At 39.4% G+C, this 12,668-nt stretch overlaps 1 protein-coding gene across 2 annotated transcripts; it reads right to left on the reverse strand.

Moving 5' to 3' along the window:
* Positions 1-10,952: 10,952 nt before the first annotated feature.
* On the reverse strand, positions 10,953-12,662 carry LOC122001054 (zinc finger AN1 domain-containing stress-associated protein 15-like). Of its 2 annotated transcripts, XR_006117271.1 has the most exons (3): positions 11,869-12,662; positions 11,041-11,192; positions 10,953-10,969 (listed from the first exon to the last, which is right to left on the reverse strand). XR_006117271.1 is itself a non-coding variant. In XM_042555614.1 (2 exons), the coding sequence occupies exon 1, from the start codon at positions 12,330-12,332 to the stop codon at positions 11,871-11,873; it is 462 nt and encodes a 153-aa protein (XP_042411548.1). In that variant the 5' UTR covers positions 12,333-12,662; the 3' UTR covers positions 10,971-11,192; positions 11,869-11,870. The 2 variants fall into 2 exon arrangements, 1 of the variants encoding a protein (XP_042411548.1); XM_042555614.1 differs by lacking the exon at positions 10,953-10,969 and having other exon boundaries at positions 10,971-11,192.
* Between the last annotated feature and the right edge of the window lie 6 nt (positions 12,663-12,668).

A 12,668-nucleotide genomic window follows, 5' to 3' on the forward strand; every position in this document is an offset into this window, starting at 1 on the left:
TCGAGATGGTCGTGTTCTTGCACTGCTTCTAAAGGATACACACACACAAGGATTTCAATAATTCCATGAGAAAAGGATATTGTGCTTGAATATGCATCACGAAAGAAATGGGGTTCTCCCTGTATTGCGAGGAGGCATAACTTCTTGAGGCAGTATCACCGCTAATTAGATCGAAAAATGGATTCATGTAAGATAAAATCCTTTTCACAGAATTAAAACAACCTCCAGTAATTCTCTCTTGAAGCATCTACCCGGCCCCCGGGGTTATGATACAGCGGTAGGACATACAAGTGTCACCCAATTATTCACGATTCGAGCCCCAACTATGATAAATTTGTAGGAATTTTTCCTCCAAATGGGGCGGACAACTAAAGGATGTTGGACTTCTGGACTGCCTGCTATAAGCGCTTCCCGATTTATTCTGATGGTCGATTGAAAATTTCCGTAGAACCAGACCGATCACCTCAGGCTTAATACTACCCAATATGATTAATCAATTTTTTTCTTGAAGCATCTACCCGGCCTGACACGCCAAAGATCGAGAGGTTGGTCGATTCAACTCTGTAGTCTCTACTCTCTACCACTGCTAATGGATTAACTTTGAATTACTAATAATGAATTCATTTAGACCAAAAAAGAAAAAAAAATACATTATTTATAATTAAACTTGGTACTGTTTTCGTTCGCAGCAGTGTTGTGGAATCCAAATGGTCGGTCGAACCGGAGAAAATAAAAAAAAAAAAAATTAGGGGTGTATGATTTCTAATTACTTTTAATAATTTTGATAGATTTTTAAGTCTGTGTATTGAATCTATACTTTTATAAACTCTATAGAAATTTAATGGTATCTAAATTAATTTTTGTATTAAGTTTTAAAAAATTATATAGTATTGAAACTTTTACTTTTTAAAACTCTATAAAAATCTTTTGGTATCTATACTTTCAATAGATTTTCATGAATTTTTTAAAAATCTCTGGATATAAACTTTAAACCCGTTCTATCTCTTCCTTGCTCCTAGATCGACCTCCTTCACTATTGAATCGAGAAGCATCCGCTCTTGTCTGAGCATCAGTTGTAGGATCGAAAAGAGTTTAGATATCTCCACAATTGTATGATATTGTTCACTTTGAGCCTAAGCCTTCATGATTTTATTCTTGGGCTCTCCCCAAAAGGCATCATGTCAATGGAGATATCTTTCTCTTATAAACCTATTATCTTTCCCATGTGTTTTACAATGTGGGACTATGTTTGCAACATTGCAAACCCAACCATCCCCCTTCAAACAAAAATCACATGCTTCCCAAGTCCGATCCTTCGACCCACCAAGTCCTCTTAATTCGAACATAGGAGCTCCCACTTTCTTTGTTCGGGGTAATATTGTACTCACATGACTTAATCAGACCATGGTTGTTGTGCACAGTCGGTGGTTAAACCTTCTGGCAGTCCGGGCTCTGATACCACTTGTAGGATCGAAAAGAGTTTAGATATCTCTACAATTGCATGATATTGTCCACTTTGGGCCTAAGCTCTCATGGTTTTGTTCTTGGGCTCTCCCCAAAAGGCTTCATGTCAATAGAGATATCTTTCTCTTATAAACTCATGATCTTTCCCATGTGTTTTACAATGTGAGACTATGTTTGCAACCTTTCAAACCCAACATCAGTTACCTTGATTATTGTGTGATCATCGATTTCTATGTGCGTATTTTGTTTATGGACGTATTTTGTTTGAATGTGTGATGGTAAATATTAATTTTTTTCTCGTGTTTTACTTTTTCATCATTTTGATAAATTTTTCATGAAAAAATTTATAAATTTATGTAAAAGTCTTTCAAAAAAAGTTTATAGAATTCCATGAAACTCTTTTCACAACTCTGTGTAATTATATAAAAGTTAATAAAAATCTATCAATTTCATAAAAATCTATCACTAAAAAAAAAACGCACCTCTTAATTTAATTGAAAAGACTTCCTTGACTTTAATCAAATCAAAAGAACACGAATCTATGATACATGAATTTTGTCCCCTCGGGATAGTGCGGTGGTTAAGACATTGAGTATTATCACATGAGGTCTTGGGGTCAAAATTCGACGTGTCCGAGTATGCCTCCCAGGCCATCCTTGACTTTTTGAGGTCCTTGGCGAAAAGAGACCTCTATAGATTTTTTTTTATTAACGTACAATTTAAATAGAGTTTAATATAAAAACTTAAAAATCAATATATTTTAATTAAAATATAATAAACTCCATACAAAATATATTTCTCAAGATTTTTTAAAAAGTGTAACATTATACAAAATATGTTTCTCATGTTTCTCCAAAAAGTACAATACCTACAAATACAAAAAAAAAAAAGTATGAAATAATCATTGAAAAAATCTAGATTTTCTAACATTTTGAGAAGCAAAATCATTAATAAGGTCTTCAAAGTCAAGTTTTTATAATACCTCATTTTCAATACATAAAATTGTCAAGTCATTTACATTCAAATCATTATTATCATTTTCTCTTAATTCTTCATATTCATTCATTGCATGATTATGATTATCATTGTCTCTCAATTCTTCCCGCTTATTGATTGTATGATCATTTAGTTTTTCTTGACTTTCTTCTATAAATTCATCAACTAAATCTTCAATTGAAGAGCTAGCTTTAAAAAAATTATGAAGAACACCTTTGTAAGTTTTAATAATCTATTCCACTCTTTTTCTTTTATTATTTTTTCCCTACGCCCATATTGATATTTCTTTAGAAACGTATTTATACTATAAATTTCAAGTGTACAAATAAAACATACAAAACCAACAACAAAGCTAGCAATAAAACGAATACAAGTAGTGAAAATAATAGTTAAAGAGTAATAAAACCTAATTTATGTTTAAAGCAATTAATATAATCTATTCTATAATGATTAAAATTGGGATGATTTATTTAAACTTTTTCAAATATATAAGAAAAATCATAAAAATATGGATTCTAATATAATATTAAAAATCAATATTGAATATTGATAATAAGAAAAAAAATATAGATAAGTAGGTAACTTACATTGTAAGTTTATATATTGATGAAACTAAATTTTGAATAGAATTTTTTGATTTAATTAGAAGAGATCTCAAGAAGAAGAAGAAGAGAGGAAATTAGGATTCAAACTTTACTCTTTAAAATCTTCTAACTTCTGTAAACGAATTAATGAAGAAATAATTATAAAAAGAATAAAGTTTGGAAAGAGAAAAAACAAAGATCCTTTACCTTCCTTTTTTTTCTTAAATTTTAATATATATATATATATATATATATATATATATTTGGAGGCCCCTAAAAATCGAGAGCCCTAGGTCATCATCCCCGGTGATATATCTTAGGGTTGGCCCTGACGCCTCCTTCCATGTCTTGCCACCTGTACTAATAGCTAGTAGTCCTCCATGATTTACCTTCTCTGTATTGACTTAAAGATGGGAACTAGAGCAAAAGAGGAGAATTAACATGGAAATGCAAGCACAAAGTAAATATAGTGATGGGTGGAACAAAGCTACTGGCACAGATCTACAGAATTCCTTCTTACCAATTGCTAACATGGAAGGGGAAGAATTCCTGCAGAGTGCAGGCTGTTCCAAGAGCAAAACAAGACTGAAAGGAAAAGGAATTGATGTTCAATCCACTACCAGGGCAGTAGCAGAGATGGATCAATGTAATTTTGCTATGATAAAAGGTCAGCAGGGTGTAGAGAGGATCTCCAGAGTTCAAACCAGATCCATAGCAGGCAAAAAGAGGCAAGAACCACCCACACACAGCGAAGAACAGTGGCCAGAACAACAGCAACTTGAACTGGGATGTGACCACGAACCACACCCTGTAGAAGAAGCGATCAAACCTATCATAGTGGGACTTGCAGCTGCCAAGTGGAATCAAAACCTAAGAGCAGTGGACCAAAATCCAAATCCAGCAGATCAACAAAAGGGTCAAAACATGGATAATGAAATGTAAAAAGGAGGTAGGAGGTCAGATATGGAAATGGGGCAATCTAGGGATGGACAGATGTAGGAAGACATGGGGAAACAAGCAAGGAAGTTCAAAATTACTACTAGGAGACATGTGCCTCCTAAACAATTATGAAGATAGGTTCATGGAATGTTAGAGGCCTGAACACGGGCCTCAAACAGAAGGAGGTCAGGAGCCTCCTCCTGAAATACAAGTTGAGTGCATTATGTATCATGGAGCCAAATCTTACTCACCAAAGGCACCAACATTTGAAGACACATGGATTCCAACAATGGTCCTCTGAGCAACGAGTAGGCACCAACAACCGGAGTAGGATGCTTCTTTTCTGGGATTCACAACTCATTACCCTGGAGGTCAAGGAGTGGAAAGATCAATACATACATACCCTCATTCAATGCAAGGTTACAGGGATCTTGTATGCAGTGACCTTCATTTATGGCCAGATGTCAGTTACTAGCAGAAGAAGCGTGTGGGAAGATCTACACCGAATTGCTACGACCATGGAGTTACCTTGGCTCATCATGGGAGATTTTAATTCCCCCCTATCCCCTATGGATAAACGTGGAGGAATGGATGTTACATCATATGTCACAGCGGATTTCCTAGAGTTTGTGATTATGGATGGGATGGAGGATATACATGCTACTGGATGCTAATTCACATGGACAAATGGACGAGTGGTCTGCAAATTAGATAGAGAAATGGTGAATAAGATCTGGTTGGAGCAGGACAGAAGCAGTGTGGCAGAGTTCAGACCGCCAGGGGTTTTCTCAGATCATGCCTCCTGTATTGTATCCATCTTAGAGCCTCAGAGACCACAAGCCAAGCCTTTCAAATTTTACAACATGTGGACTACGCATCATGATTTTGGGCAGCTGGTACAAGAGAATTGGTCACTTGCAGACTCAATGATTAGGGAAGGTGTATGTCAGTTCAAACTAAAGCAAAAGTTCTTATTCCTTAAGAAGCCACTGCGGTAACTCAATAAAGAAAGCTTTCAACACATACAAGAAAGAGCAAAGAGGGCACAAATACATCTAGAAGAAGTACAGGAGAGGGTTTTAACTCAAGGATCCGTGGATGAGGAATACAAAGAAGCCAGGAAAGCTGTCGATCTCCTAGCACAAGCTGAATACCTCTTCTACCAACAAAGGGAAAAGCATGCATATTTTAAGCAAGTTGATAGAAACACTCCTTTCTTCCACTCCTTAGTCAAAAGAAACAACAAAAGGAGAGAAATAGTGACTATTGAAAAAGAAGATGGGGTGTCTACCACCAGTCCACAGAAAGTTACTCAGACATTTGTCAGGCACTATCAGGAGCAGCTAGGCACTCAAGTAGTACGGGCTCCATTTCAGGCTGAGTGTATGCAGTTTGGGAGAATGCTATCGGTGGATCATCAAGCTCAATTAGCAAGGATCCCAACTACAGAGGAGGTTAAAAGTGCTCTTTTCAGTATAGGAGACCTTAAGGCACCAGGGCCAGATGGATACAGCTCCAAATTTTTTAAGCAGTCATGGGATACAGTAAAGGATGATTTTACCTCAGTTGTACTAGAGTTCTTCACTACTGGGCAACTCCTAAAATCATGGAATCACACTCTGATTGCCTTAGTACCAAAAACAGCTCATGCAAGCAAGGTGCAAGACTACAGGCCCATTTCCTGCTGTACGGTGTTCTACAAGGTGATCTCCAAGCTTCTGGCTAGCAGACTGGCAAAGGTCTCAACGCATCTCCTTCATCCTGAATAGACCACCTTTGTTAGAGGTCGTACTATCACAGATAATATCCACTTGGCACAAGAACTCCTGAGAAATTATACTAGAAAATGAATATCACCGAGATGTACATTGAAAGTGGATTTTCAGAAAGCTTTTGACTCAGTGCACTGGGGTTTCTTGTAGGATGTCTTGGTAGTTTTACAGTTCCCAGTCGTTTATATCGCATGGATCAGAGAATATATCACTACCACCTCTTTCTCTGTAGTGATTAACGGTGTCACGCATGGGTTCTTCAGAGGTGGCAGAGGACTCAGACAGGGGGATCCCCTCTCCCCTTACCTGTTTGGACTGTGCATGGAGTATCTATCCCGGTCGTTAGCACGACGCACTATCAGGTCAGATTTTCATTTCCACCCCAAATGTGAGCCTCTGAGGATAGCACATTTGGTGTACGCAGATGACTTGTTACTATTCTCCCGAGGGGATGTCTCATCAGTGACGCAGCTAGTTGAGAGCTTATCACAGTTTGCTCAGATGGTCGATCTCACAACCAACTTAGCTAAGTCCAGTATTTACATGGCAGGGATAGACCCCCCAACGCGGAACCAGATGCTCACCATCACAGGCTTTCAGATAGGAGTGATGCCCTTCAGATACTTGGGAATTCCTATAGCCTCTCAGAAATTGAAGATTTCAGATTATAGTACGCTCCTGGACTCACTCACCCGTAGGATAAGCTCTTGGCCGAAAGCCACATTATCCTATGCTGGGAAAGCACAGCTTATATCATCAGTCCTACAGGGAGTGGAGTGCTACTGGATGTCAGTCTTACCACTACCCCAGGGGGTTATTGACCGCATCTACAACATTTGCAGATTCTTCATGTGGACGTCCAGGAGGCCCCCCATTGCATGGTCAGAGCTAGTGAGGCCTAAGCGAGAAGGTGGTCTTGGCTTGAGGGACTTACGGGCATGGAACCAGGCGCTTCTAGCAAAGGTTCTATGGCGCGTACAGGACAAGCAAGACACACTATGGATACGCTGAGTACATCACACATACTTAAAGCAGGTGGGGGTATGGGAGTGGCAGAGTAGGCACACAGATTCCCCACTGATCAAGCAGCTGGTACAAATCCGAGACAGCATCCTCAGCATAGTAGGCAGCTCAGAGGCAGCGGGATAGATTCTCTCTTCCTGGTTTGTTCATAGGAGGGGGGGGGGGGGTGTCAGGCTAGCATATGACCATTTCAGAGACACCAGAGCTATAAAGCCCTGGGCGGCTACTGTATGGCAGAGTGACCTCCAGCCAGCCCATGCCTTTACAGTGTGGCTCCTGGCCCATGGGAGACTACCAGTGCGAGCTGGACAGGAGTACCTGGAGGATAGACTCTGCACCTTCTGCAGACATGATGAGGAGACGATGGATCATATTTTTTTTCAGATGCCAGCCAGTTCAGCAGCTGTGGGGATGAGTCAGAGGTTGGTTACAGATGCGCCCTCAGATGGCCACCTACAGGTGCATGCTGAGGACATTCAGACGACAGTACCAGGGGATCTCCACCTTGGCCAAGGCTCGCCACCTTGCCATGTCAGCGATGGTGCACCACATATGGATGGCAAGGAACTACAGCATGTTTGAGGGGAAGCGCTTTGACGGTGAGCTCGTCTTCAGGAAGATACAGATACATGTCTTCAGGACGCTTGGGGTACTAGCTGATCAGGTACTTGGCCATCATTGATCATGCATACATGCATAGATTGACCCCATTGGGGGCATCCATTATAGCATTCATGTAGATTAGCATAGAGAGAGCATGCATCCATATGAGTGTATTTTAAGGTCATAGTCACTACACATGTTAGTCTAGTTAGTCTCATGTTGCATTTTGCCATTAGTCATTGAGGTCTGTCGGCCATATATATTTCCTCTGTATCCTATATAGAACTGGGGCGTTACGACAGCTGACATCCAATCAAGCCAAAGTACCGCCTCGATAAAAAAAAAAAAAGGCACCTGATCAGGAGTTCGTAGCGGCCGAGACTATACATGGAGGATCATGGGCATCGACACTTCATGACACCACCATGGCGACGTATACCTCCTTTCGGATACACCCACCAACAGATGGCCTGGATATATAGAGACACTCTCTAGCAGTTGGCTGGAGGGGCACACTGACGGTGACTAGAGCAGGACGCTGAGGGGATGCTGGACACTTGCAGGAGTGCACGGATGCAATGGATGGAGATTACAGATGTGTGCTAGAGGAGGGGAGCATGGTGACGCCACAGCGAATGGAGTCAGGCAGTAGAGCGTGAGGACTGCATGTGGGTTACCGTATGGGATGAGGATGTAGTATGTGAGGAGAGACCACAGCGGGTGGAGTCATGTAGTAGAACATGAGGACTGTATGTGGGGGAGAGTATGTACTGGGCGAGAGTGATGTATAGGTGCATAGACCCACCTTAGAAAGGTCTATCTAGTCCGCAGCAAACGACTAGCGGTAAAGACATGTCAAATCCGTTTATGGCTGGGGCTTTGCCAAAAAGCCCAATAGGGTGAATAGGTCCACCACAAAGGCCTATTTAGTCCGCAGTAAACGGCTCGTGGTAAGGATAACATCAAATCCGTTTATGACTGGGGTTTTGCCAAAAAGCCCATGAGGGTGTGTAGGTCCACCATAAAGGTCTATCTAGTCCGCAGCAAATGGCTCGCGGTAAGGACAACATCAAATTCGTTTATGCTTGGGGTTTTGCCAAAAAGCCCATGAGGGTGTGTAGGTACACCATAAAGGCCTACCTAGTCCACAGCAAACGGCTCGCGGTAAAGGCACATCAAATCCGTTGATAGCTGGTCACTTGCTTAAAGTGACTTTTTGTGGCTTGGAGACGACCTGAGGCTCATGTGCTGGGAGAGACTGACAGAGATCACTAGGAGCTACTGATGGCTCCTACACACAGGACATTGAGGCATGCAGAGGGTGCGGGGCACCCATTGACGGATGACACATGTCAGAGTATGGACAGTGAAGATGAGACATGACGGGTATAGACACAGATCAGGAGGGCGAGACACAAGCAGCATAGACATAGATGATGGGCGATACTGGTTGATGCCTCAGCTCAGTGGACAGTACTGAGGATGAGCACGCAGCCAGCATGTGCAGCAGATTATGCGAGAGTTGGTATACGAGTGAGCACATGTACACGATCATGATTCCTTTTCCAGATCTGACAGTTTGTCAGACATGACATAAGGGGCTCCAGGATCATTTTGTATGATTGTGCATTTTGATGATATATATTTACCTTTTCATTAAAAAAAAAAGATGGATTAGTGGGGATACTTGAGGCGAGCGAATCGCCTAATGTCACATGTAAATTTTATTAAATAATATTTCTACAACTTAAATTCAAGTCGTGACTACAAAATTGTACAACAATAATTTTAATGGACTGAAATCTGAATTTAAAATTATGTCTGATTATTGAAATTGAAGTTACAATAATGCCGAGGAGCATACACTAATTAATTTAGCAGATGAACAAAATATAATATTTTTAAAAACTAAGGATTGATTTTTAGGCTGAAAAATAATCTATTTGTCATTTTTCCCCTTTTTTAAAATAAAGTATTTTTTATTATTTGAATGAGAAAATATATTTTGGCGCGTATTTTATTCTTTTGCCAAAAAAAATTAATATTCTTTAATGGGTTATAACTCCGTTAACCACTGATTTAAGCTGACAAGTTAAACCATCTGCTAACCGACGAAGTCAATGGTTCGAACTGTCAGTTAATTGACGATCTAATAATCAATTTAATTTTTTTATTTAATCATTTTTATTAATAATTATGATTAACTTATTATTATTAGATAAACAATGTAAAGGCGTCCATCATCTACGTTTTGGTTACATAAGTATTTCTTTTACTTAAAAAAAAAAAGTCAAATGAGCATTTTTGTATGCTCGTTTTAAAGTGACTTATTCAAAATATCTCTAGATTCAGCACAACTATCGATTAACTTTTATATATGCAGAAGATAATCGTTAACTGTTACACATTGTAAAAGTTATATGTTAATTTCTTCGCACTCGATTATGATTAATTTGTGTTCATTCATTTCAAACATAATAAATGTCAAGGAGTCCCCATTGTTTAGTTTGTTAGTTGAAATATTATTTTAATCCGACTATTACTCATAAAATTAAAATGATATAAAATTATAAAAGATAGCAAGTAGCTTCTATAATTTTACAAGCTAATTCTTAATTTTTACACGTTATAAGATATCATTTAATTTCTACATGACTAAATAATCAGATAATATATTTGTATAAACTAGCTGTTAGATTTTATATAACCGAATGATCAAAAGATATTTTAAATCAGGAAAAAAGACATCCTAACAAAAACGTAAATAATGAACCTTTAAATTTTTATGCATTATTATTTCCTAAATTTATAAATATTCTGATGCATTTTATTTTAGTTTTTCATATCACCTATTCTTCTATGCATATCTTTAATTTTTAAATTTAAATAGTTTTCAATTCCAATTAAATGGAAGAAAGTCATAAAGGTCATCTCTAATCAAACTCTGAACGAGAATTTTAGAGTCCCTATATGAAATCAAAGTCTCGAGAGAGAAAGCCAACTTTGAAATTTCTCTTAAAATAAAAACTTCAAATTTCATGCCCATAGTGATTAGAGCTTTTTGATTTCGCAAACCAGTCCAAAAAACCTGCATTAGAGTTACCCTTAAGAGTCAATTTTTGAAACCGTTGAACCATCAATGACAGTTCTAAATTATGGATTATATAATAATTTTAATGATGGTTCTAAACCGTCAAACTATGAATTCTGATCAAGTTTACTTAGCACAGCCACCCTTCCCTAGTTCACCAACTCATTCAGTTCCCTAAGCAACTCGACCAAACTAGCCTCTCTATCTTACCCCCACCGGCCAAACACACTCACTTTGCCTTTGCCCGGCCGGGTTAGTTCAACTCGATCCACCAAACTCATCTGATTCGCACAGCTCAGTCCATCAAGCTCACTATAATATACATTTTCTAAAAAAGTGAGAAAGAAATATGAACCTTTTCCTTGCCAAAAGGGCGAGCTTTCTTAAAGGTCATTATTCTCCATTCGCCAATTGGCTTGACGACTGAAAAATCTTCTCGACTCAGCTCTATAAACGCCTAGCGTAAATTCGCAGCAGAATAGCACAAAAGCAAACATCTAATGCCAATGGAAGCAGATCAATTGAAAAACAAGCACAATACCCAAATGTAAAAGTAGATCAAAGTTACATTTCTCATCTTGTAAGAAGCACTGAGCCCACTTGCAGAGTCCTATCAAGTGCTGAGGCCTCTCAGAGAAGCCTTCTTTAATTGCTCGAGCCCACTTTGCAGCCATGTCCATGCTACCTTTCGACCCTCTTTATCACCAAACACACGATACACTGCACACACACACAGATAATAATACAGTCTGAGATTATCACATAATTCTGAGGCAGATATTTTGACACACTTCCATCATTGATCTATTGCCACATCAACAAAAATACAAGAGCAGTTTGCCAGCTGATACGAACACCATAAAAATCGAACCAGCAAAAATTGATTTCCAAATGTTGAAGAGAAATCAGAGTGCAGTGTAAAGGAACCTACTTTTTCTCGAAAATTAATTGAAGGATTATTGACAGACAATGACAGGAGAAAAAAAGCCAATGGCACAAATAGTGAAGCACAGGAAATGCTTTCAAAGAACAGAACTCTTGTCACACTAGTTTTAATTTGCAACTTTAATCCACTGATTAAGAACTCGAGCCAACTGAAAAGGTTCTCAGTGACTTCGGTTTGATAAAGATTTGTTTCTTCGTAAGCTATAGCCAATCTGAAGGAATCTACTGAAAATGAAAGCCTCATTTTCCCCAAACTATTGCCTATATCATTCTTTTGTGAAGTGAAAACTCGTCCAGTTTAAGGTTAAGATAAACAAGAATTAAAAGCAGCAATTGATAAAAAAGATAGATCCTCAATGATAAATCAAAAGGTTAAATAATAAAGAACATTTATATGTTCAGAGTTCAAATAGGATCAGAGTCCTACAGAGAAAAGGAAGCAATTTTATACCTTCAGATCTTGATGATCTTGGCAGCCTTGATCACGGGGTTGGCCCTGGCGATTTCCTCCCTCCCAGCGGTCTTGTAATCGAAAGAGCAGTCATGGGCGTCGGAGTAGCGGTGGCGGCCGCAAAAGAGATCGCCGCAACGGCACCGGAATCCGGTGAGACCGACCTTTTTGTGGCAGGTAGAGCACCGGTTACTGAATCTAACAGGTGAATGGGATTCCTCGCCCGACTTCGACGACTCCTCATCAAGCTTCGGCGCGGAAGAAGCCGCGACTGTTATTTTGAGGGCCGGCGATTCCGATCTGTGAATAGGGGATTCCTCGCAAGATTTAGGGAGCACGGAAGCCGGAGGTGGGGAAGGAGGTGACGTTGGAGGCTGCGGCGGCGGCGAAGCAGAGGGAGAGGAAGAGGCGGACTTGAAGATCTCCGCTTCGTCTTTGTCAAGGTTACAGCTTTCTCGAGCCATTTCTGTTTTTTTCCCCCGATAAATCAAATCCGCCAACAAAAATCAACCTTCTGGACAATCGAGCAGACCACGATTGATCGAAGCCAAACCACGATCAAAGAAGCATAAATCAACACCAGCGATCGGATTAGAAAAGGAACAGCTCAAATCCGCAGGGAAAGAAAAGGAAAAAGGAACGAGAAGAATGAAATTTCAGCTTCAATCTGACTCAAACGCCCAAATATTCCTACAAATGGCATGCAGAAATACACAAATACCAATTGCATCAACAAATCTCGATCGATTGACGCGGGGCACGGCGAGAGAAATGGTGGCAACAAGAGAGAGGAAAAGAAA

The sequence above is a fragment of the Zingiber officinale genome, chromosome 7A (genome assembly GCF_018446385.1).
Source record: "Zingiber officinale cultivar Zhangliang chromosome 7A, Zo_v1.1, whole genome shotgun sequence".
NCBI lineage: Eukaryota > Viridiplantae > Streptophyta > Magnoliopsida > Zingiberales > Zingiberaceae > Zingiber > Zingiber officinale.